General features: G+C 37.7%; 1 protein-coding gene across 4 annotated transcripts; it reads left to right on the top strand.

The window, feature by feature from the left end:
• Positions 1-837: 837 nt before the first annotated feature.
• Positions 838-27,835, top strand: LOC147166931 (neoverrucotoxin subunit beta-like). Of its 4 annotated transcripts, none has more exons than XM_086087993.1 (6): positions 855-933; positions 12,492-12,599; positions 13,511-13,695; positions 24,838-24,946; positions 25,031-26,500; positions 26,594-27,835. In XM_086087993.1, the coding sequence occupies exons 4-6, from the start codon at positions 24,847-24,849 to the stop codon at positions 27,136-27,138; spliced, it is 2,115 nt and encodes a 704-aa protein (XP_085944119.1). In that variant the 5' UTR covers positions 855-933; positions 12,492-12,599; positions 13,511-13,695; positions 24,838-24,846; the 3' UTR covers positions 27,139-27,835. The 4 variants fall into 4 exon arrangements, with proteins under 4 accessions (XP_085944118.1, XP_085944119.1, XP_085944117.1 ...); XM_086087991.1 differs by having other exon boundaries at positions 858-933; positions 12,511-12,599; XM_086087992.1 differs by lacking the exon at positions 12,492-12,599 and having other exon boundaries at positions 838-933.

Below are 27,835 nucleotides of genomic sequence, written 5' to 3'. Positions count from 1 at the left end.
CAACATGACTGAAAGATTTGTAGCATAGAAGTAATTTACAGTTATAGTTTGTACTAAATAATAGCTAATAATTTAGCTAATAACTTCATTCCTGCCGATTTAGTACAAACTACTTAAAAAAAAAGATTTTTCAATACAATTAACCTTAGAGAGCAAATCAATATTAAAATGGGATATTTAAAAGGTGCTAAACTCTCGTTAACAGGTCATCCAGGTAAGCAGGGTTGACTGAGTTCAAGAGAGGGTGCAGTATTTGTAAATTTCAACGTTCACATTTGTCAGCCTGGAAGTATCTTGACGCTTGGAATCACATTTTACCAAGAATTATACAATAAGTGCATGTCATCTGCAGTTTTTAAATTTTAGTTGTCAAGAGTTGGAGTCCTCCAAGATGAAATATATTCAATGTCAAGCATCTTAAAACAAAACACTGGAAAGTTAGTCAAAGTTACTGTTAATATACAAGGGTCCTCTCCTCTGTCGATTCTGGAGTTACGTTTATATGAGACCCACTTTTTTCAAAACATTTCATTGAACTGTGAATATTATTCTGAAGACATTTTTAATTTGGAAAAGAAGGGTTCGTTGATTCATTTCAATAGTAGGAGTCTATACAGTGACTTGTCAAAATTTAATTATACCTTCAATATATTATATTATATTACATTATATTATATTATATATATTATTGACATATCACGGCACCGGCGCCACTCACGTCTTGCCAGTGCAGCCTCCCATTTTTTTTTTTTTTAATCATACGCCTACTAATTGCTATGCCCCTCCTGCACAGTCGGTGGTGCTATATACCACAATATGTTGCAATCCACCTCAATAGGAGTCTGGAAAAGAAGAATCTCCCTCGTGCCATCAATACACTTCAGATCAGTGCACCAAGTTTTTGGCAATGTCATGTTGGTTTCCCCGTGAGATGTGAGTGACTGTTTAAAATATTTTCAGATAGATTGTTTTGAATGGACATCATTAAGTTGAAGTTGTTTTGCACAAGCTAAAAATAAATCCATGTGCTGAATGACAAACGAAGACGTGAAACAGGAAACAGAAGTACGGAGCGGCCTTCCAAATTAAAAGCATTTATTTCAAAATAAGAGATTTAAACACCACACACAAAACAGCATGAAGAATACAGCTTAGCACTTACTCACTTAGTATATATGCCCTAACGTTTTTAGTCTAGAAGTGGGGGGTTTAATAGTAAGATTTAATTACATTATTATTAAATAATAACATTAGTAACATGATGCGGTTGTAAATAAAGTGCTAGGAGTAACCCAAAATTGTTTTTCATAGGGTGTGTGGAAAATTAAACAAGAAAATATGACTTGTTCCTTAAAACAAATTTCAAATTTCAAATAAATTGCAAATTTCAAACACTGTTAATTGTTTATTGTTCGAATATTGTACATTTTGTCAAGCACCTTATGGGCAAAAATCTCCTGTGTGCCATAATCCATTCCTGCATGTCCTGAACCGGTTACATGTGCTATAATATGTACTTGAATATATTTCAACATCTAGAGACTCCGTTTGAAATTAATTGTTTATAAAACAAAAGTATTTGGCATAATCTTTGGATACTATACTAAGTATCCTTGGCCCCTCCCTGTTCGAGTGATGTGCTAAAAGTTGTTAGAAAGTTTAAGAACAAAAACTCAACTTGATATGTCACTTATAAAAGAAGTAAAACATTGTGTTATTAAACCTTTCACTTATGTCTGCAATAAATTCTTTTTGACAGGTATTTTTCCTGATAAAATAGCAAATGTGATACCAGTTTTTAAAAATGGTGAGAAGCATATTGTGTCAAATTATAGACCCGTTATTATTTTATTTGAATTATATATATTTGTTTCAAATATATAAAAAAAAATAATGTTTGCTTATGATACAAATATATTTTGCTCAGAAAACATGGAAAACATTTATAAAAACTGTTGAAAGGGACCTGGATTGGCTGGCAACCAGTTCAAATATAGACCCAATTGTTAAATTACAGAAAAAGCTATTAGAATAATAAATAAGGTTGGTTGCAGGTAAACAACTAATCAGTTATTTATAGGATCGTGTATCTTGAAATTTATGGATATTGTGTACTTAAAAACAATGGAAACACTTTTTCTTGTAGTAAATAATAGCTTACATCTTTGTATTCAAAATGTATTTAAACTAAGAGAAGGAATCTACAATTTAAGGTGTTTAATTGTGTTACTTAAAGTGAGGACGAATGTCAATTAGAGATGTGTCTCAGTTTTGGGTGTAAAATTGTAGAATAGTCTTGATGATGAGCTGAAACTATGCACTTCCTTATCGGGGTTTAAGGAAAAACTAAAATATAAAATCATTAACGCCTATAGTGCCATAGACAAAATGTAAAATATTAATGCGCTGTGGTGTCCGTGGAATGATTATTTGCTTTGTTTTGTTGTATTTTTATGTGACTCCATGTGATTTTATAGGACTGTGTTTTGAATTATGTTTAAAAGAAATCTTATTGTTTGAGAATATTTCATTAAGTTATATAGAGGTAGGAGTTTAAAAAGTGTATACTTCTTCCTACTCTACTTCCTACTCTCTATAGGTTATATTTTTACGTTTTATATGATTTGAATATCTTTGAGTATATATATTTCTCTTCTCTCTCTCTCTCTCTCTCTCTCTCTCTCTCTCTCTCTCTCTCTCTGTCTCTCTCTCTCTCTCTATATATATATCGCTGTTCAACATTCAATAAGGAAACAGTGAGTAATTCTGTGAAAACAGAATTAATTGCAGCGTCCATTCGTCCATGTTAGGTTTGTTTGTTTCCCCTGGCGTCGGCGTTTCCTGGTTTCATCACAACTATCACTTCATGTCATTTCGTCACAACTTTCGCCCCAAATACAATGTCGCTCTGTGATTGTTGGTTCGAATCGGTGGAAATCAACGGGCTCAGTACAAGATGTATTCTCCGGTGTTTGTAAACTCACAAATACCGCGAGAATTCATCTTGCAGAGCAAGGTTAGGAAACCGGACAAAATTTGTCTTAAAAGTCTGAATGCACTGTAATCACTAACACCAGTATGCTAATGCAGTAGTAATTATTACAATAAATACATCTTACTGTGAAAACAACTTCTAGGCCAGAAGTATAAAACAATCAAATGTAAAAACAGCAAGTAGTGCGGTAATGAAACTGTCTTGTGCCACCTGATGTATTCTTACATCGATATGCAAATGAGCTCATTGCCTGCCGTTGGCAATTTTGAAATGTTGTTTATCAGCACCCTCATCAACCGAGGACACCTTTGCAGTGTTCACTCTCTGACACTAATCAGACGGGTTTTCACATGTAAAAAAAAAAAAAATCTTGAAAAATGTTGTGGATGTCAGGAAGTTCATTGCTGGTCATAGAGGATGTGTGCTTTTGCACACTCTCTGTATTTGTGCTCTTTTATGTTGCACGAACAGATGTGTTGCATAATATGCTCCTCTTTGCAAGTAGCATTACCTGACCAGGCCAACTACCCAGAGAGTACACAAAGGCACTCACATGACTCGTGTTACGTAAGCTGCTGCCTGCTCTGAGGGATGGCGCCACTTGCTCTGGCTTCCTAACACTTCAACTGGACTCATTTGCCAGTGAAAAGAGGGCAATAAAAGTCCCAGCCTGTCGAGGCCTCGGGAGAAAGCTGAGAGATTTCAGGAGCTCTCTGGAGCTGGGTGCTACTTGAGGCATAGACCCTCCCAATGATGATGAACTCATTTGACTCATTTGACTGAGCACAAAGGGGCTCACTGTCCTGTTAGATACCCGTGGCATTGATGTGTGTCTATTGCCTTGAATCTAAGGCAGTGGTAAGGGTTCAGTTTTAGATTCAATTATTTTATTTAACACTTTACAAGAAGCTTAAATGTGAAAATCAGAATGGTTTGTATTAGTTGCTCAGCTGTTGGTGAAGTACAGTAGTCTGTTTATTTCCTCTAACAAATGAGGGTATCCGTTGCATTGTTTCCCAGTTAAACATATTGTTGTTGGTACGCTGCTGGCCACAAGTGAACATCGATAGATCATGTGTGATGTGTGTGGAGTGAATTTACAACACATCAGCAGATGCATCACATTTCTATTTCTTACATAACGATTGGTTGCCTTGCCCCTTTTTAGGACAAAGGGCTTCTTGTTGTCCAAAGCAGGACAAAAACATACCCACATTTGCCTAAGAGGCTGTTAATTTACTCTTAGGTTCGGCCATTGCAAAACAAATTTGTGCGGAGAAAGAACAGAGAGATGATGATCTAGAACCGCTCTGAACCACAGGGTGCAGAAGTCTCTGTTTTCCTGCAAGCAGCATCAATTGATAAACATAAAAACAAATTCGGCCCACCTGATTTATGGCTGACATCTTGCCCATTGTGTTGGTGTAACAGCCTGCTCACACCTCCCTTCCCAGGTACCCTAAATATTAACGGCAGGTACTGTGTACTAATTAGACATGTATGAAAAAACCTTATTAAAAGGGAAGTCAACCCCAATATTTTCTTTCCAATAATATTAAGAATCAGTCTTAACTCATTCACTCCCAGCCATTTTCCGTAGCAACCCCCATCGCCCCCGGCTGTTTTACTGGATTTTGACAGATTTTGCAAGGTCCACAGAATATTCCGTTCTATGGGGTAGATGCCACCGACTTCCGACTTCCGGGTTTCGCACATCAGTGTCGTTTCAGACCACTGATGCCCGCGTTCCAACACTCGCACCCCCACCCCTGCGGCCCCCAAACACGGCCATCGGCGGGAGCGCGCAACCGAGGGGCACAAATGCAGAAGCACAGGTACTGGGACGCAGCCCACACGTCGCAAACAGGAAACGGAAACAAAGCTGATGTGTGAAAACCAGGAAGTCGGAAGTCCCGCCTCTTCCGTGGCATATACCCCATTGCTATTAAAACATGGACCTACCAAAAGAAAGATTAGAGTCTCTTCTTTCATCAGGAAAATATGTATATTTCTATCTGCTTCTGTTTTGCAGCAAGTTTTATCATTATTCATAAATCTGTTTAAAACAGTGGGAACCACACTGCCCTTAAGAAGCCAACACGCTCAGGAATAGTATTTTTTTTAAATTGCTATTATTTTAGTATACAGTATTCTTATTTTAATTGCTTGCTCATTTAATTTCTCCTTGTCCTTTTAAGTTATAGACCTATTTAAGGTTTAATCTTCAAGGATTCAATGAATTTTCCATTTTTCAAAATTCAAGGATACAAATATGCAGTATCCAAATATACTAATACACATTTTCAGATGGCATGGCACAAAATACGGAGATCCCAGATTAGACCACTCAGTGCACACATTTTATAATTTGTGAAAGATTTATAATGCCTTCTTAAAGGAACAGCGCAATCCTTTAGGTTGTAATGCATTCCAGTGAAACTAGATTTGTAACATATATGCTGCCCACATGCAATGTGCCATAAAACCACTCAATAAAAAACGACTCTATTCCACTTATCCGCACACCCCACCAACACAGGCACATGGGTACACAGGCTCACGGATATACTTGGAGGCTAAAGCGATCAAAACAATCCAGGGAGGGTGTGTTGTTACATAAGGAAAGAAATGTAGACGCTCTACTGCGTCATCTTCACAACACTGTCTTCATGACCTCAGATCCTGTCACATGAGAAAACAGGTGCCACCCTCTTACTCAACAGGCTTTTTGTGGCTCCCCTCGGCCTTCTTAGTATGATTTACCACCCGCTGCCTTCTCCCACCCACTACGGAATTCAAGTTCAATTTACAGTAACCTCATGGAAATCTTTAAAAAGCCTCATCCAACTGAGATTCTAGTCCATGGTGTTGCTAACATACCAGCTGTCTTAAAATGTATTAGCATTCACTCTTTTCAGTGCTGCCTGTGAAGTATTTGAGTCAAACAAGTGCATCTTGTTGTAGTGAGTTTGAGTTTGCTGGTCGTTGTGCCAGTGCAGATTCACAAGACAAGTCAAGTGTCAGCTTTCTATCAAAAGGCCCATTTCTGCAGTTACTTACTTGTTGGCTCAGGATGCCACATAAGCAAATACATAATGATTTTTGTCAATTGGCTTTTGGGTTTGGAAGGAGCTTGTGGCGTAAGACACTTCAAGCTTCTGCTGATGCTACAGGCTGTGATGTAGCAGTGGCGATAACAGATAACTTTCTCTGACATGCAGTCTGCTGTTCACATGTTTAAACATGCACATATTTAGTCCCTCCTGTTCTTCTATGTACTAAAGAAAAAAATTCAGAAAGGGTTTTAATCATGAATTTTTGTACTGCACTACTCGTTGAAATTGGCTGGTCATGCTTAACTCATTCACTGCCATTGACGCCTATAGACGTCAAAAATTCATTTGAACTAATTAGTTTAACATTTGTTTCCACTTTTGTTAACAAGAGTATGAAAACCTATCTTTTTTTTTATTGCACATTTAGAACAGATATAAAATTTGTTATAAATCGTGAGTTAACTAGTAAAGTCATGCGATTAATTACAATAAACAAATTTAATCACCCGACGCACGCCCCTAATTTTTAATAATCTTTTCTTCTTAAAAAAAACGATTTAAAAAATAAAAGATTATTAAAAATTAGGGGCGTCGGGCGCTTAAAATTTGTCATCGTAATTAATCGCATTAATAGTTCACTAGTTAACTCACGATTTAATATCTGTTCTAAATATCCCCCCAAAACTCTAGGTTTTCATACTCTTGTTAAGAAAAGTGTGGAGAAAAAAGTTTAACTACTAGAAATAGTTTAAATGAATTTTTGACGTTTATAGCCGTCAATGGCAGTGAATGAGTTAATTTAGAGAATCAATATTTAGTGTGTTAAGCTATTAAGTGTTCTTGGTTGGTTCATCATTGTGCCGCTATAATGTTGATGTATTTTGCCAATAATTGTAATGTAAAATGGACTATAGGCTATAGTAGATTACCAAAGAGTACCTGTTCTTTGGACAGATGAAACCAAACTAAACTTTTTGCAACTCATCAGGTTTTGTTTATTGCAAAGAAATGACATCTGTAAGGGATACAAATTTGCCTTAAAAAATATGGTTAGGGTTACCTAACCCTAAACCCTTAAGGATGGTTAAGGTGAAGAATCCATTATTTGAGCAGATTTGCCTCCTCATGTCATGGAGGCCTTGAACAGTTCTTTTTTCATAAACAGACTAATCTACCCAATTATTTTCTCCATATTTGAAACGCCGTTAGCGTTATTGTATGTGAATTGCGATACGTTACAATTTATTTATTAGTTTCAAGGCTCAAAGTAAGCTTACAAGACTTTGTGCAGTCATGTGCGACAAACATGCTCTGAAAATGTAATTTGCGCACAGTTAGAGGCACTGTTGTTGTCGAACCTCGTCACAATAAAAGTGTCTTGACAGTTGAAATGTGTATTGACTTATTGACAATTATGTTTGTAAGATAATTTCGTTATAAACATGTATGTATTATACAATGCCAAATTCAATGGTCTAACTTTCTAAACAGGACTGATAGGGTCGGTACCAGATATAATCGGGCTGCCAGATTGTATCGGGGTCGCCTACCGATGGGGTCACGCTACAGCCTTGGCATGATCCGTTTACAGTTGTTCAATAAAGTTATTTGGAAAAAAAAACTCAGTTTGACGTCCAAACATTGGAAAGAAAATATTTAAGATGTAATTTAAATAACAAAATGTATGGACTGAAATTGTCAAAACGTAAATAAACCTAAGAATATAAAAGCAGGATACTTGAAGATTTAAGAAATAAAAAAATATATATTTAAGCGCCGTCGAGCTTGGTGATGACGTCAGTACAGCAGCGCTAACGAAATGCGCGATTCAAACGTGTTCACATTCTGGTTTGGGTTCTTTTTTAGCAGTTCACAAATCACAATACATCACAAAAATAGTCTTAATGATAATAGGACCACATTAGCAATCCAAACTGACAATATTTGTCACATCCAGGGCAATTAATTTGTATATTTATCATTTATTCAATCTATTTTATTATATCTTGCTTTTATAGTCTTAGGTTTATATGGTGTTGATATGAAGGAATCATACCAATTAATAGGAACATGTGTTCCCCATTGTAGACATCTGCGTTTGGGTGGAAAATAGATTAATGAGAAAAATCACGACCATATTTGTGCATTCAAAGCACACAAAAACAAAGGAAAAACTGTTTTTAACTGGCCATCAGACTCATCTCAAGTCCACAGAAAATTCTGCCACTGTTGCAAGAACAGCATTTGAAAACTTTAACAAACTATGAATAAATAACGACAAAGCCAATTTGTGCACTAACCTTTTAAATTGCTTCAAAGGGACAGTGTGTAGAATTTCTCAACTTTTTTCAATGTTCATATTTTAAAAACCCACTAGGCTATTAATTTTAATAATATGCAAACAATATACTGTATATATTCTATCACCTCAATGTAAATTTGTTGTTGTTGTTGTTTTTTAGTAATCTCTAATTACATGCCGTGCCTTACAGGAGGCTGACATGTTTTGCCACCACCTTTTTGCTAAGGCTACCCGAAGGAGAAGAACTTCACACGCGTAGTAATTGGTGGTAGTCTTGCGAAATGTGGTCCCCCTGAGACACCGTAGTGCATGTGCTTTAAAATGCACGCTTTGAACTTAGGTTATTGCTTTCTGTTAATTCACCACTAGATTGTACTAACTCCTGCTCACTGGCCTTTTAAGAAGGTTTTGGAGTCTCAGTCATCCTTTCTGTAGAGCAAGCAACAAAAAATACCATAGGAGGAATATCTGTCTCCAGCCATATTTTCCATTTGTCTTTAAAAAAAATTACCTTTTTCACAAACACCGGAATATACGTCATCAATGGGTCCTTATATTAAGCGCTAGAAGCAAGATGGACCGCATAGTATATTGTACACTATCTCAAGCATTTGCCAAAAATCACCAGATTTTTTCAGAGAAGAGTCAGAATTAACCATTTAACATTTTTTTTCTTAAATTTGTTTTCCAATCCTATTTATTTGAGTCTCGTGATACAAATTTGCCAAAATTGAATTTTAGTTTAATTATTTTAGCACATAAAGGCAGAAAGACTTATTTGCCATCAACTATGCATTGCTACTGTCATGAGGTTGATTGAGTTGGTCTTGTGAGCCAACAATCCTGGAGATCTATTGACTTTCCGGACAAGTAGGCTGCCTTGCGTAAATCTAATGACTCCTAATCGGATCATTTGTAAGGCCACATATCGAAAATAACAGATTCACTTAATGCATTAAATGTTCTCTAATTCTCAGAAGTCAGAAGACTGCACACATTCACATTACTATTTCATCCATTTGACATTTTCTGCTTTAGCTCTGCGTTTGTTTTTCATGTGATATTTTATCTTCTCCTCTCTCTGAATATCTTATTTTCTTTAAACCTGTCTTGAAAATCAAGCTCTTTTCCAAAACGCTTAATATCTGTTTTGAATATTCCCCCCCAAAAAATATGTATTTATTGACCAGGAACTGCAAATTTTGAAACAATTAATTTTATCTTGTTGAAACAATTGAATGACTCATGTTCAACAATAATTGACGAATCCCACAACAATGTGGTTCATTGCTTATGTTTATTTATTTATTTATTTTAGCTGAACAGATCAACAGACATTATCTCAAGGCACTTAACATATGAAGCATTAAAGCCCCACATGAGCGCGCACTGTCCTGGGAAGCAAGGCAACATAAAACATTACATATGCATTCTTGCTGCTCATATGAACTTAATTGCAATAACTAAAAAAGTAGGACATGTTTGGGTTCAGGATTCCATCAGCCCCGTCATTTTGCTCTCCCCACTAATCAGCTTCTGTGAGCTGATGTAACAGTGTTAGCGCTCGGGCGGCAGCGGGCCTTCACTGTAACCACTCAGCTGATTACTCTTCTTATGTAAGGAGGGATTGTTGAGAAGAGAATAGGACAGAACATATGAACAGGTACAAAATACAACAGGTTCCGACATACAATGCCATGGGACAAGGCGGTCCTTTGTAAAGACATGTCCCACCTCACTTTAACTTCCTCACAAATCTCTTAATAATAACTGACAAATGATGGCCATGTTGGAAAAGTTGCATAATCGTGGTCCACATTGGTGTTGCGTAGTCTGTGGTCTGGAATCACACACAAAATAAATAAATAAATAAAAATGCTGCGTTGACTTGGGCATCTGCACAGCTGTGTGCAAGCATGTGATCATGTGTGCAGCATGTGCATGTTTGGGAGTATTTTTCAGCAGTTCCTGGACCAGTGGTTTGATATTTGCCTATTTTGTGTAACATTTCCAAGTCATGGATAGCCACATGTAAACTAATTCCCGTCATTGTTTTTTTTATTTCTCTCCTTCCTTAACTGTATTGAAATATTGATGCCCAGCCTAGTGGTTTATGTGCCAGAACTGCGTAAAGTCTTGTTTTGCCATCACTGTGGTATGTAGGCTATTCCATACCTAAACATGTCTGCTACACAGCGACTTTCCCAACACCGTGTATAACTTCTAATACCAGAATCCCCGACAGAATCATTGAAAGGAATGTCTAAGGACTGAAACGAAAGGCATTTCCATATGCGAGAATAGTCACGCCAACTTAAACATCATACGATTCCCTCCAAAACATTTTATTTTTAACTAAAAATACTGGATGGAACGTATCGAGGGTTTCCCCCTGCGTCTAGAACTAATCCCTTGTTTACCCTCAGTAATAACTATTAACGATAACTAGAAATAACTATTGGCAGATTATTAGATTGTATAATACTGTATATTCAAAAGAGCAGGAAACAACAATAAATATAATAATGATCAAATTACAACATACTGTATCTGTAAAATAGTTTGAGTAATGCACATTACAAAGTGGTTATCAACTGAAGCTGAAAAAGCTTTGGTCATCTCTCCAATATATATATATATATATATATATTTATTTTTAACTTTTTTTTTATATATATATATATTTTTTTTTTTTTACGATTGAATATACTGTTACATTTATAAATATATTTTTTTTAAATCATTAAATGGTGTTTAGTTTGTTAAAGGGACAGTAACATGAAAAATCTATTTTTTTGGCAGCTTTTAGCCATGTTAAAATGCTAATTCCTCACCAAAAACAGGACTGAAGTGGTGTTTTCTCCCATTTGCCCCTCTATGAGAAATTCTAGGTCTTGCTCTGAGACCTCCATGCTCGCAGGATAGTGATAAAAATAGCCTTTATCAGAAACATTCTGTCCAAATGAATTCAAAGCAATCAATTATCCTTCACATTTGCAATGTCAAAGTGCAATGACAATTGGCCATCTTAAATTCCCAGGTTGTGGCTGACACTAACTACAACTGAACTACAAGTAAAATTTCTGTGCCATTGAACCAAACTGAACAAATAGCCCGCTCACCCTGAAATTAGAAGATCCCTGGTTCGTGTCCCACTCAAGGTTTTATTTTTCCCTCCTCACTCCCCTCCTCCACAACGATTTTATTGCGACAAAGGAGCCGTTTTGTTTCAAATGTTTATTGAAGAATTGAACATCCATCCAATTTCCACATTTTTAAATAATTAAATGAAACATTTCATTAATTAACTCATTCACTTCCAGCCATTTTCATTGAAGCAATCCCGTTCGCTCCTGACTGTTCTACTGATTTTTTATGATTTTGCAAGGCCCACCGAATATTGGGTTCTATTTCAATAAAATCAGCTCAGTGGCCTAGTGGTAGTGTCCACCCTGAAACTGGGAGGTTATGGGTTCAGTCCCCAGCTGGGTCATACCAAAGACGATAAAAATGGGACCCATTTGCCTCCCTGCTTGACACTCAGCATCAAGGGTTGGAATTGGGGGGTTAGATCACCAAATGATCCCCGAGCGCAGCCCCTGCTGCTGCTCACCACTCCCTCAGGGGATGGGTCAAATGAAGAGAAAGAATTTTGCCCCACTTATGTGGGTGTGAATATCAGTGGTACTTTGACATGGAACCTACCAAAAGAAAGATTAGAGCCTCTTCTTTCATCAGGAAAAAAAGTAACTTTCTATCTGTTTCCGTTTTGCAGCATTTAGCATTAGAATATAGCTATGTTTCATCATTATTCACAAATCTGTTTAGAACTGTGGGTAAATTAGCTTTTCTCAACATGGCCCTGGTGGATCTCTTTTGCTCTGCTGTCACCTGCTGGCCGTTTTTGTAATAACTACCATTTCCTTAACCGTTCTCTGCAGTTGAGAGGCTGCATCAAAGCCTTCTGTATCCTCTAGCATAAAAAAAAATGCATACATTTAAAAGAAAACATATAAATACGTCTTTGGGACACTTAAAACATTTAAAATAGAACGTATTTATACGTTTTTGGAAGCAAATGAGTTAATGACACATTTATGTAATTATCTAATTATTGTATTCATTTATTTAATTCTAGCACTTTTGGTCCTCCATAGCCAGGAAGATGGAGAGATTAATCGCCATCATGCAGCCTATCTTACACCTCATGCAACTGATGTGCGAGAACCACAACAGCGATCTTTAGGTCTGTCAACATACAAGAGCACCTCTGCATATAATAGACTTCATATCCTTTTTTTTTTTCTTTTTTTTTATCACCATCCTCATTTGTGTAGAAATTAAACTTGGTTGAAAATAGGCACCAGTTGCAGAACTTCTTGTTGCAGCTGTTTCCATGTCTGGCAGGTCTCAGTCTGGTTTCACTATGAGCTATGAGTTGTTATTTAGTAATGGGTTGCTCATGAGAGCTAAACTTCCTTCATGCATTGATTCCAAAACAATTAAAACATCGTTTGAACTGGTGCTGAACCACTTCTTGTAACCCAGAGCTTGTATTTTCTTCTGCTGAGCTTGTTTGATAGATAACAAATGCATAAATACTACCGACATCTTTCAGTGGAACAACACTGTGTTTGAGGGGGAACTCAGGTTTTGGTATGCAGTCAGTCAATACAGTGTGAACATGTAAATTTTTTTAGTATAAAGCCACTCACACAGTACAGTACAGATATATGTGAGGGTGGCAGTGCAGGTGCAAAATGTTGATCAGCACACAGACACACATAGATTTTAGATCTTATTGCGGTTGCACAAAACTACACGTGAATATACTCTGAATTTATGCTTAATTCCGAAATCAGCAAGGAAGGCGTTCAAATTGAACTCATTCACTGCCAACCCACTTAAAATGGATCTTTGACGTCTATAGCCGTCAATGGTAGTAAATGAGTTGAGTAATTATATTTATGTATTTATTTATTTATTTGTCTTACCATAATGTTGTGCCCTTCCTTTCTTATTTATAGCTTTGGTAAATCTTGAGTATTTTCGAATATACTGTACAGCAATACTTTGGTGAGCTCTGATACAGTCAGACGTTATTGTGGTTTTATTTCATTAATCTCTATCCTTCTCCAAAACTTTCTACGCAATCAGAATAACAAGAGCAACTACAATGAACCTGGTTTGCGAGACACTTCAGTTCCTGGGCTGTATTTGCAGCAGCGCCACTGGGACTGGGACTGCTTGGATTGTACATCAATGAAAAGAATGTGGGACTCATCAACCAGACTGTGGAAAGCCTCACTGAATACTGTCAAGGTCCCTGTCATGAGAACCAGGTGATGGACACGCGCACGCACGCACACTCACGGCACAAGCTTGTCCAAGGAGAGTCTCTGGATTGTGAGACGTCAAACAAATTGTGTAACCTTTTTTTGCCAAGTGGGTGTTCAAATGTATTTCTGTTATTTCTGATCAATTATCCCCATTTACGTCATTGCTTTTTTTTTTCCATTTCATTTTGGTAAACACAATGTAGTTTTGTTTGGGCTATTTTACACACCCTTTCATGACCAGTACCCAGCTTTCGCTCTTGCTCTTCTGTGCTTCTGATCTTTCTACAAAAGTTAATGCCAGCCTCCTGTTACTTCTTTGGCATGGCTAGCACGGCATCTTAAATGATGGTGCCAACCTCTGTTCCTAGCGGGGCAAATGTAAAACTGGACTGAATGCAGCAGCTATCTGTTTACATTATGTTTACTTTGTTTCTTAAAAGAGTGCTTTAAAGGGAATGAAAATTGGTTTAAAAAAAAATATATATATATATATATTTAATTGAAACGGAAGGGAAATCGCCGTGAGATCAACTATGTATTTTCTGCAACCAATATCCAGATTCAGGCATAATGCATCATGCAGGCATTTGCTAAAATAAACAAGGCAGCACAAAGTCGTCCTTCAGCAAACTTGACTTGCAGTCAACAAGTGGGGCCCTCCTCCTTAGCACATGGCTTATCTGCAGGCTGTGTGATATCCAAATTTACATGCATATCAGTCATGAAAGGAGATGCCCTTGGGTGCTGCTTAAACTATATTAGGCTATATATTGTTATACAGCACATCCACAGGCATGTGCTTGTTGTTTCTAACTAGATTTGATCTGTTAATTACACACTGAAGAAAATGGTGGGTTGAATCCATTTTATGTTCTCAAGTGGTTGCACATAATAGAATCATGTGGATTTAGATTTAAAAAAATATACAATATAGGTCATTTTACACTTAATATGGTGCATTCTAGTGAGTCTTCAGAAAAAAAATGCTGATGTAACATTACTCAGTGACAAAAAACAACAACAACAAAAAACACATAAAATAAGGCTGTCATATCAAATTGTAAGCGGAAAAAAATGGTAATAATAGTGGAGGAGTTTGCCTTGTTTTTTTCCCAATTCACTTAGCATGTAATATGTCATATGGTACATAAAATAATTCACTTTTTCAAATATGGCTAGTCATAATGTCAGCTAACTTGGAATCTTGCAGATTAGTGCTCACACACACACCGACACACACACACACAGCTACTGGTGGCTAGCAGGCTAGCTAAGTGTAGGTGACTGCAGCTCCGAAACAAGCGCACCGTACTATTGGGCGTATCCCTTCCAGCCACCTCAGTGACGAGTAGATAATTTGTGGTGCACATTATGCTAACCAGATATGCACACATTGCAAAAATTCTTAGAGCTTCATAATTGTCTTGCTGTTTGCACTCGCCTTACACCCAAGATTTTTGTTTCAGTGTCTCTTGAGTCTTTTAGGGATGTAAACACTTTCGGCTTATGTCCTGTTTAGCAACACACCCATCCTCTGATCGCTTTCCCCAAGAGGCTCTTCTTCACCAAGACTCTGGAACACCCCAAAATATTTTTCCAGTATATTTGCAGTACTGTGCAAAAATATTTAGACCACCATTAAATATGTTGTTTTTACAATACAGCAATGGCTTATGTAGAAACACGATGTCGCTCAGCAGAGCACAGACCTGCCAATTTGGCAAATGTCATGCTGCCATATTTGCATTTGTTAAATACCAGGCTGCCTCCAGGCTCATCAAGGATGACAAGCAGACCAGCAGTTCCTGGGGGCAAAAGGTTTCATACATTCCGAACTGACTTAAATGGGGGTGGTAGGGATGTGGGATTCCTGCATCTGTATCAAAACGGAATGGGATTTTCCGTGTTCAATGCGCCACACCTCTACAAAGCTTTGAGTTAGCTTTTTATTTTTTATCTCTTGTATATTTACTATATGTAAAAAAAGAGGATCTATTATCACTATAAATTAAACAATAATGAATCAAACTTTCTTATAAGTGTGAAAAACGCGAGGCAACAGTTTTTTGTTTAAGTTATTTTTATCGTTACTGAGATTGAAACAAAAGAAATAAAGGTCTTTAGCCGGTAAAAAGAGCAGATGGAGGAAAATGTTCACTTATCACTTGCAATGATGAAAAGCTTGTGGCAGTTGGATCCCACTTGTTAATGTATGTGCATGCCACTATTTAATAGGGATGTAACGATAACAGCAAGATCATGATATCGCGATATTAAAACTGCCACAATATCATCATCATCGTATCACGATATCAAAAGAACCACATCTGTTTTAAAAAAAGTCAGGTTGATTTCCATTTGTGCAGTTCTAGCACCCTCTGGTGGCTATTTATTTTAGTGCAGTTTAATTTTCACAAGGCATGTTTTGGCTTTCTATGTTTAAAATCCACGCTAATGGTTAGATGAAGGGAAACGTAATATGCTAATGAACCAAGTCAATATGTGGAGGAACTCAATGTGTACGTGCATTAGCAAGTAAATGCCTCAGTGTTAAAAGGAACCCCAACTGTAATGACAAGTTTGCTCGATATTATTTATTTGGCTGTTACAAACATAACTATGAGATTCATTTTTCAAAAATAATTTCCAGTTTAATACATTTTGTAGAAACTTTATTTGGACCTACGCCAAGGCAAGCCTCGTAGCGTTCCTAAAGAGAAACTCTTGAATGCGTCTGGTGAATGACGAGAGCACGGCGTGGTGGAGGGCGACTCTCCAGATCACATGTTGTTCCTATTACGGCTTACCTTGCTTTCTTTATAGACGTTTTACATTGCTCAGCAGAGAGCCAGCCGCCATTCTACGTCACTATGCACCGAATGTATTGCGACGTAAATAAGAATGTATGTCTAAATAAAGTTTCTACAAAATGTATTAGACTGGAAATTATTTTTTAAAAATTTATCTCATAGTTATGTTAGCAACAACCAAAGAAATAATATAGAGCAAACTCGTCATTACAGTCGGTGTCAGGGTTTGAGGCGAGATTGAGGACCCAAGTCCAAAGAGGCACAATGAGGAGGCAGATGTGCTCAAAAAGGGGTTGTTTAATAAGATGCTGTCTGGCTACACGCTCACCTACCACTACTTTGCAGCCGGTGATCTCTTTCAGATTACTTTGATTACAAGATGTAGTCTACCTGTGTACTCCTACCTCCACTCTTGTAGGTCACCCTATGTTCCTGCCTCTTCTGGAAGAAACAATCCACAACACCCATTTCCATTCTTTTTGCAAAGTCAACAACCATCTGTCCTTCTACGTTCCTCTTCTGGATACTGAAGTGTGTCTTCTGCCCAAATTTAGTCATAACTGTTTTAATTTCCTCATTTCCTCAGTAGAGCTTTGTTCTGCGGATATATCCTTGTGAGTGTTATCGCTATTTCTGCCAGGTGTAGTCATGACTGAATAACTTCCTCTATTCCTCAAATGGGCTTTGTTTTGTGTTTGAATAGTGTCCTTGAGTATTATCGCATGTCCGGTCAACTCTGTTGAACTGTTTACTGGAAACTGTGTGGTACCGCCCTTCAAGATAGTATAAGAATGTTGTAAATCCTCTGTAATCTTCGCACTTGTGAGATGCTACAGCCATTGTCTGTAACTCACTTGTGCCCAGAATATTCTGTAGAAATAAAAGCTTTGAAGGAACTGTTCATCGATCTTCAGCCTGTATTCAGATAACCAACATTCTCACTACCCGAAAGTAAACGAACACGCGGAGGAAAAAGCTTATCTTCCAACAATACCAAACTTGCCCATCACCTCCTCATCACCCCTGTTTCCTGCACCAACGTGTCTATTGAAGACTGCACCAATGACCACTGTCTCACTTCTATGGATGCTCTGCATCATTTCATCAAGGTCCAACCAAAAAGTTTTCCTTCTCCTCCAGCTCACATCCCTCTGTGGCGCATAGCCACTAACAACATTGATCATCACACCTTCGATTCCTAACTTCAGACTCATCTGACACCCTTATTACCTCTAGGACGTTCCTAACAAACTCCTCCTTCACGATAACTCCTACTCCATTTCTCTTTCTATCTTTCTATCTAGACCATGATACTTGAACTTGAACCCTGCTCCTAAACTTCTAGCTTTGCTCCCTTTCCACCTGGTCTCCTGAACACACAGTATGTTCACCTTCCTCCTCTGCATCATGTCAACCAGCTCTCAACTTTTTCCTGTCATAGTTCCAACATTCAAAATCCCTACTCTCATTCCTAGACTCTTGGTGTTCCTCTTCTCTTTCTTCCTACAAACACACCTTCTTCCTCTCCTTTGACCAAAATTAGTCCAGTGTCCATCGGCACCCTGTTGGTCAACAGCACCGATGGCGGTTGTTGTTATCCCGGGCCTCGACCGATCCGGTATGGATATTTGATTTGCATGTTTGATTTGGCCAAAGTTTTACGTCGGATGCCGTTCCTGACGCAACCCTCTGTATTTATCCGGGCTTGGGACCGGCACAAGAAGACACTGGACTAGTCCACTGGAGGAAAATTGCTAGATCTGCCTTTAGGCAATGACAATAGTCTTGGCTATTAGATAACAAAACTATTCTTAGGTTAGTCATCTGATTAACACTATGATTTTTATTTATTTTTTTTAGATGAAGAAAATGTTTATTTTTTTCACCATATCAAAATGAATATAAAATACTCATTTTTAACCTTGGACTCGATTAGGTTTACCTCTATGTGACATTGGCTTCATGGAGAGATATAAGTGGACATAGCATGCAAAACTTGCTAAGCAAAACTTTATCAAATTTTAATAACAAGTGTTATAACTTGCTGCTTTACTCACGTCTGAATTTTTGCCTCTAGCCACTCAAGGGTGTGTTCAACTATGACTGTGATGCACGAGACTGACTGATGCAATTGTGGTCTCTCTGTGTTGATTGTTGCAAGATTAAATATTTTCAGTTAGACGTCAGTTCTGTGAGCATTCAACCAGGAAATACAGTACTTTTACTCAATATATTATTGTTTGTTAAAATATATCAAGTGTTTTAATTTTGCCGCCAGAAAGAGACGTAAATAGAATGTGTCAGAATTAGGAGTAATTAGTCTTACTCTCAACTGATCTTAAAGTTTCAGGGATTTTTGCTTGTATTTAGGAAAAAAAACTACACAATTTAAATATCTGATCTGCATGAGGTAGCTATGTAAGCTACCTCTTTTTTCAACCCCAAAATACCCCCAATATAAGGAGGGCCAAAACTGCCAAAAATAAATATAAATATAAAATATAATTTAAAAAAATATATATCCAAAATATATATAAATGGAAATGAATACAAAAATAAACAAGACAAAAAAATAATTATAATAAATAAATAAATAAAAACGCTTTGCTCTCGTTTTTATTTGTTTTATTCTACAGACAGCATGAAATGCACCAGTAAATGTTATTCTATTCTAGACTATTTGCCTATTGGTTGGTCGACATGTCAGACTATGTCAGACTCTGCCCGTGCCACAGCAAGGGCTGAGAATTCACACACACGAAAAAATGGGCCTTGTTGTTTCCAGGAACTTGCTTGAAGTTGTCGAGCAATTTGACATTCGAGTAGCAAGTTCTGGTGACGGTGGACAAGTTGGTCGTCCATTGCTGGAGCTCTTCGTGAAAGCCGTCGAGACTGCCTTGTTCGCCGACCTGCTTGGTGTGAGTGAGAGAACACTCCACCATCGAATTGTTCAATCCAAGTCACACTTAGGACCGCACCCTCATTTGAATAACATTTCCTTGCGCATTTCATGCTGTCCCTGTCTGCAGCATGAAATAAATAAATATGACACAGTGTTTTTATTTATTGATTTTTAATTATATTTATATATTTTTTGTATTTAATTTTTGAATTATGTTTTTATATACGTTTTTATTTTCGCTTTATAATTTTTATTATCATTATTTATTTATGTATTTATTATTTTCATTTTGGCAACATGTTGTCGAGCAACTCAAGTCGCAAGTTGTGGTGACAGTGGACAAAATAGTCGTCCATTGCTGGAGTTCTCCAATGCAAGCCGGCGAGACTTCCTTGTTTGCCAGGCCGCTCACTCGACCAATAAAAGGCAGTTTGCAACGACGGAGTCCAACCCAAGACATGCTTAGGATCGCCCCCTCATTTGAATAACATTTCGTCCTGGCAGTATGGACCAAAACTGCAAAGATAAAAAATAAATAAATGACTAAATAAATAAATGACTAAATAAATGACTAAATAAATGACTAAATAAATGACTAAATAAATGACTAAAAGGGAAAATAAAAACAGATTTAAAAAATATATAATTCAAAAATTAAATACAAATGCATTTATTTATGTATATATATTTTTTTGTTGTTGTTTTTTTTTCCAATTATATAAAAAAAATTGTAATTTAATTTTCAAATTATATATTTTTTATATCCCTTTTTATTTTCACTTGTAGTCATTTATTTATTTACCGGTAATCATTTATTTATTTTTTCTTTTGGCAGTTTTGGTCCTCCATACAGTTGACCCTATGAAAGATGTCATCAGTCGATGAACCAACCGTCTTTTGTTCCTCTTTAGGTAGACGAGCGTGTTGTGGCTCGTTCCCGTGATCAGATACACAGGATGATTTCATTGATGTGAAGAATACGACCTCTCTTCCTACCAAAATGAATAATCACAAGTGGAGGGAGAGCAAACTGTTCCACTGATGCTCGCCCTTTGTCATGAATGACGTCTTTTGCTAAACTTCTGAAAGTCCCCACCCTCACTTCCTCTATTTTGATCAACAGGCCGTTGAAAAACAAACCAAACCAAAAAGTAAACGCTTTAGGCATTGCACTGACTGTAGTCTGATTCTGCTTTTTGGAGTTGCTTATGTTTTAAAGTAATACAATTTGTCGTCTTTGCACAACTTGAACTAATTGCTACCCTTCCAACAAAGTGGTTCTAAAGCAGTAAGCCTAATAAAGCCATTGTTGTAAATTTGATGTCCATGTCATTTCCACACATTGTTTTCAGTTGCCGTTTATATTTTAGAAGGTATATTGCAATGATAGGACGTGCAAATTATGATTAATTTATTAAAATGGCTGCTTGTTGTGAACCACTTTTGAGGTTATGATTTGTTGTTAGAAGGATCATGGCCTTCTACCCTCTGGAGGGCTTTCATGGAGGTTAGCAAGCTAAAAATATATTCTCCTGGCTTTTTCTTTTCTTTCTGTTCTGTCCTCTGCAAGTACTGTCATCTGTTGGGTTTTTTGTTGTCTTCCCTGACAGACACTGCTTAGGTAATAATAATTATAATCATAATCATAATAATATTGGTCAGTAGTAGCTCGGACAATTGTTTAAAACAAACAAATAAATAAATCTTTGAAAAGAACATTGCTCAAAAGGTGCAGCACTTACTTGCCTACATATATGTGATCTGGTTCTCTGCAACAAATATATACACATCCAAGTGAAAATTGACTTCTCTCTTCATTATAATCAATTAATTGATCCCTCTTGGATTATAATTAGTACAAAAATAATAATTGACTAATCAGTTTATACATTCCATGTTTACTCACTGTATCTTATTTGATTTTTGATTAACTTTTTAGTTGTAGGTGTTTTCTCTATTTGAGAAAAAGCCCATAACTGACTGCTTCATTCAAAACATTTAAGTAGAATGCACTCTTGAGAGAATCAGTAGAACAAAACTCACCTTCCCTTTTGCAAACTGGGCCTGTATATTATAGACGTGACAAACATTAACATCACTTGTTTGATTTTTCTGAGAGCAATTATTCCCTGCTGCTGAATATCTCTGAAGGGGTGGACGTTGCTGGATTGCACAGAAGGAGCACCTTTTGACAAAAACCGGAAAACTCACTGCTTCTTTTTTAATTTCAGTGTGGAATAGCAATGATTACAACATGGAAAAACAAAAGTGCAAATGATCATCACTTGGTGTATAAATACTTACAGTTTACAACAAAAATAAAGAAATTGGCATAACTTTTCCAATAAGTTTAGAGAGGAATGTAGACTTTCCAACATAGAATTTGCTTATATACAGTAGATACCCACAGACCACATGGCTGTTTTTATATTTGTGCAGGTCAAGATTGTGTTTGGTCGTGGTGTTTTGCAAAGTTGACGTTTTCTGCTTTGGCCAGCATAGACACATCAAAGTGAAAACACTTTTGCTTCAAACCCAGAATAACAAGCAGTTGGTGGGCCTTCTTGTAGCAGATATCTTAAAACCAAAGAATCTGTGCAAATAAAAAGTGTCATATTATAAAACTTTGTTTTGCATTGTTAATACGATAATAGTTGTGGGCATGTGAGAAACCATTAAGGCTTCTATTGTTCCAGAGCAGAGAGAAGACGCGCATTGTGATACTCATGAACTTTCAATTGTTCTGATCTGGGGTGGAACGGCGAGATCCCCTTTGTTGGAACTTCCTCAGAGGACTGAAGAGGTTGTCAGAGTAGCTTTACAAACGTCATATAGCTATTAGTGTCAAAGGTCCTGAAAGCTTGAAGCTTCATTCCAGGATTCAATGACTAGCCTGTAATATAATCACATAGTTTGAAAAAATGTTCTCGATACAAAAACAATGTTTTCTATAAATTATTTGGTCAAATTAACTCACTCAAACTAACACAGACAATATCTAAACTCAAGAAAATCAGAATTCATTCCTGCAACAAACAATGTATAGATATTTGGGGCTTAATAAATTCCTTCCACGATTTTTTTTGCTGAAGCATACACAAGAATAAAGTAATGGTCTCAGACAGTATTGTGTGTGTGTGACGTCCAGGCTTCGCTGTCTGCCTTTCCTGCCAAGTCCTAGCGCCAGGGCGGCTTGCTACAATGCAGCACCCTGGTCCATCAGTGATTAATTTAGCTTGAGCCAAGTATATTTTTAACCAGCCGGGTTATGTAACAAGTACATGTTGTTTGGGTCTGAGCGCAGAGGCGAGAAGGAGGCTTCCAATGGCAAGCTTGCAGACCAATTTACCTAGCCTGTAGTAAATATGAAGTTTTTTTCTGTTATTTCACTTCATGGTTACAATTGGAATGCCTTCTTAGTAGGCGCTATGCTAATGCTAAGGCCATGCTATAAAGTGAAGTTAAAGTTAAAAACCATAGAACTATGTTAATTTAACATTTTGTTCACCTTATTAATGATTGTAAAGATCCATGCTGGTTTCTCTTGCCATTGTCATCGTTTTGCCTCAGCCGCACGGTATCCGAGCGCTAATTGCCTCCAACCTATCTTGCAGCTCATCTTCTCCGTCGGCCTGGAGCCCACACAGCTTCTATTGGGTGACTTTAAAGTAAGCAATAAGCATGAACCTGAGTTTTCCAATAAAATAAACCAATTTGTATCAAAAGCTAAACCATGCTAAACCATATGTCCAGCCAGATTATATTGACTCTAACTAAACTTGATATACTACCCGGGAGTGTCTGTGTCTTTTACTTTAGTTTTACTGCTCTTAACATTGATATGTCCACCATTTTCATGTCATTGTGATCTGTCTAATGTCACCAAATGTTGTTCAGTTATGTAATAAAGTCATGTTCCTAATGAGGTTTGTTGGCAACCGTAGAACATTCACGCGAGGCTACAGAGCCATGATCACGGATATGGAGTTCCTGTACCACCTACTGTACATGATTATCTGCGCACACGCACACACATAAACAAACATGCATCACAATGTGCATGAATTCAACCTCTTTTGAAGATAAATTATAATACCCTCCACCACATACCCTCTCTTAAACTCTGAACCCTGCTTACCCGGATGACTGTGTTTCCATCCTCCAGCAATGATAGAAGTATGCTTTCTTGGAAGATGTGGTCGCTGGTCACGTTCATGATGAGGTAAAAAAAACAGATCAGAAGCTCCCTCTTTATCCAGACGGCACTGGACCTCTGCTAATCTCAGTTCGCCTCACCCTCTGACCTCAGGGCTCACAACTACCATCACAAATTTTTTTATAATTATTCATTATAGATTATAAATTATAAATAGTAAAATTGCTAAAATGCTGTTAAATCATGATTTATTTAATAGTTTAGATTAGGGGTGCCAAACTCATATTAGCTCAGGAGCCACATTGAAGAAAATATATTACCAAGTGGGCCTGACCGGTAAAATCATAGAATATAACTTAAAAACAATTGGCGTCAGCGGCTGAATGTGTATCGTATTCAGCATGTTTATTTGATTTATATTGGTCTATGTTTTTATTTGCTTTAACAAACAGTGACTTTAGGTTGTGTGTAAAATATTGACATCCAGGTCAATTGCAAGTTGCATTTCTCATCTGAGAATTGCTTGTGAAATTACAAATTTATTTTTTGATTTTGGCCCGTCTGATTAATTGGTCCAACATTACTCAAATTTTTTACTCATATTTTTAGATCATCTCATGGGCCAAATTAAACCCCTTTGTGGGCCTAATACATTCAACCACACCTTTACTCGCTCAACATTCATCATTTGAAGCCTTCCTGTGCATAACATTCAAGAGGAGGTCATTTGCCGAGAGCTATCAAGGATAACATGAAATAACTGCTGTCGTAAGTGTGACTGCCATTATTTACTTAATGATCTGCTTGACCGCTGCTTTCCAAAATTCCAGGTACCAATGAACATTCTTAGAGGTAGATAACCAACTCAACAAAGCGCAAAATGTCCGGCTCAGAGTATCTTGGCGGTACGATCATTTGTTAATAAAATTAGAAACCGTAACTAACTTGAACACGTTTAATATGGAAATATATACAAATGATAATGACATCGTTCAACAAACTGAACATATGCAAAAGGAAAACATATGCAAAAGACCAGGCAATTCTAACTATAAATGGGCTGGCCATCTCACTGACGATCACGCTGGCATCTCCGGTTAGAAGCTCAAAAGACTCTCAAACAACTCAGCTGATCATCACACCTTGGTCAGGTGAGTGCTAACTCAGCAGCGGTACGAATTGTGTGTCGACTACAGGAGAAATCAGAGAGAACACTTGGATGTTGTGGTTGGATAGCTTTAATGTTACAATGAAATGTTTTATTGTTTGCCTGCCAGGTACTCAGCATGTCTTCAAGTGATCTAAAACCCTTGCAATTGGCTGCTCTGGGTCAGCCCTTCACCTTGGGGATGCTCTATGATGCTCGCAAAGATGCACTGATCCCAGGTACAAATTGCTGCAACAGTCGTCATTATTGCTATTTTGGGATTGATTGTCGAGGTTCTTACATATCTATGTCTATTCCTGCAGGTTTCACTCTGTGGGATAGAGACAGTCTAGAGAGCCAGACCAGTGAAACGGCTCAAAAAAGCAGTTCCTTTAAGATTTCATCCTCTGACACCATTGAATCAAAGTCTTCTCTGATGGACATTGAAGCGTCTCTGAATGTAAGTTGGTTAGGTGGGTTGGTTGAAGTTGGAGGATCTGCCAAGTACTTGAATAACCAGAAGAAATTCAAGAACCAGAGCAGGGTATCTTTTCAGTACAAAGCTACCACCGTCTTTAAGCAGCTTTCTCTTCCTGCTCTTGGGCCACTAAACAGCCAACAAAAGCAAGTGGTTGAGAACGGCACAGCAACACATTTGGTCACAGGTATCCTTTATGGGGCAAATGCGGTCTTTGTGTTTGACAGTCAGAAGGTGGATGCCAGCAGTGTTCAAGATATCCAGGGTAACATGCACGCTGTAATCAAGAAGATTCCTACATTTGACATTGAAGGAAGTGCTAAATTACAACTGACTGATGAGGAGCAAAAGCTGACAAATCAGTTCAGCTGCACATTCTATGGAGACCTCATTCTTGAAAAAAACCCTTCCACGTTTGTCCAAGCTGTGGAAACCTACATTGATCTCCCAACACTATTGGGAGATAAGGACAATTATGCTCCTCTGATGGTCTGGCTGTATCCTCTGCACGGACTGTACCAGAAAGCTCCATTGCTGGTCAAAGACCTCAGCGTCTCAGTATCGAGGAAAATTCAAGATGCTGTGGAAGATGAAAATCAAGTGTATATGAGATGCAACGACAGTTTGTTTAGCAGTGCAGCAAAGAATTTCCCCAAAATTCGCAAGAATGTGAGCAGTTTCCAAAAACTTTGTTCTTACTACAAAGCTGCAGTCCAACAGCAGCTGGCCAAAGCTCTCCCTTCCATCCGTGCTGGCGAAGGAAATGAGAGCGAGTTAGCAAAATTTTTAAACGAGCGAGAACGTTCTCCATTCAACCAAGCACACCTAAACAAGTGGTTGGAGACCAAGGAACGAGACATCAACATCATTGAGTCCTGTGTTAACATGATGCTGAACGACACAGATGCTCAAATCGTGCGCACAAAGTCAGAATTGGATAAAGTGATTCTTACTCCAGGTGTCACAGATGTTCTTTGCTATGTTTTCACCGACTTGGACACGAAGGACCCCTGCCTTATTAGTATGGCTAAGTACCTGGAAACATTCCAGGTTGGAGGAACTGATACAGAATACACGGCTATCGCGCCTGACGTCTTCACCAGAATGAGAGAAAAAGCCCAAGAGTTCATTACATATGGCAAACGTTTGAGACGTTGCAACAGTATCAAGTTCATTATAACAGCTATACCAAATAATAAATACAAGGGAGCTTCCATCTACCATTACAAAGATTACCGCCTTCGCACTGACAACTTCACAAAGCCGTCCGTCCCATCGATAGAGACGATCACAGAGAGACATGAACTCATGTGGTGTAAGTTCCTTTTTGTGCTGCTATTCACACTTCCAAATTGTCAAATGATACCAACTGTGATCTGTAAGATGTTTATTTTTGTCTATCCATCAGATGCTGTTGATCTCACGCTGGATGCAAGAACTGCCAACAAACATCTCACTCTGTCACAAGAGAACAAGAAAGTGACCTTTGGCAGTGCCAAGCCATATCCTAATAACTCAGAAAGGTTTACTGATTTTAAGCAAGTTCTATGCAAAGAGCCGCTAACTGATCGTCATTATTGGGAGGTTGAGTTTAGGGGTGACGTTTGTTTTGCTGTCGCATACACGTCAACTCCGAGGAGCCTTTCAGAGACCGGATGGTCTATTAGACAGTTCACAGATTTCAATAATTCCTGGGGAATACACGCTGGAAATTCCTATCTACTAGAAATAACCTTAAAATATATTTTGCCTTTTATGAACTGGAGAATTTATGCTCCGGGCGTGCAAAAGCTTGGAATTTATCTGGACTGTCCTGGTGGCACTTTGTCCTTCTACCGTGTCTCTGGTGATAAGCTGAAACACTACCGCACTATCTCACAGCAGTTTGATAAAACACTCTACGCAGGTTTTGAAGTTGATGAAAACGGTAGTTATGCTTACCTGACTATTTAGCACAGCAAAGCCATTTTCCTCGATTGTACTATGACCTCGGCAACGATATTTGATCCATTAGGTTTAAACGGCTTTTTAAGCAGTCAGCACCGCTTTTTCATTTGCATAACCACCTTCACGACTTGCCGCGTTTAGAATTATGTTAGAGCGCTGCACTTCTAGTGAGTTTTAAGCATAGTCAACTCATCCCCAGGCATACACTTCCGCCACAAACATGACACAGGTACTCTCCTGAAGCTAGTAAATAATATAAATGTATGAAAAATGTTCAGATTCAGAACAGCTTTATTGTCACTGTTCAACATGTCACAATGAAATTGGAGTTGACGCATATGCAACAGCCAACAGATTTGTTTTCCAGCAGCAGCAGTTTTTGATGAGGCTAAACACAATAACAATTAAAGCAACTCCACCATGGAAAGATTAAAAGTTATTATCTTTGTTTATCATCCAATAATTGAAATCAATCCTGTTATTTTGCTACAAAGAATTTCCTAAACGTGTAAGGGTGTCATTGATTAATATGCGCAAGTGTATGCATGTAGACAGCTTTGAGCATGTGTTCTCCCTAATTAGCAGCAGAATCTACAAAGATGCAACGCTTCACTTGTTGAGCTTTTCACTCAACTTTGCAAGCCCCACTATGTGTTCTATATGATGTAACTCTAGACTTTTGTTGTCTCTACATTTATATAGT

Source organism: Leptonotus elevatus, chromosome 10 (genome assembly GCF_054856555.1).
Source record: "Leptonotus elevatus isolate MCC_2025b chromosome 10, RoL_Lele_1.0, whole genome shotgun sequence".
NCBI classification, from domain to species: domain Eukaryota; kingdom Metazoa; phylum Chordata; class Actinopteri; order Syngnathiformes; family Syngnathidae; genus Leptonotus; species Leptonotus elevatus.
This window is presented reverse-complemented; position numbering and strand designations above follow the sequence as displayed.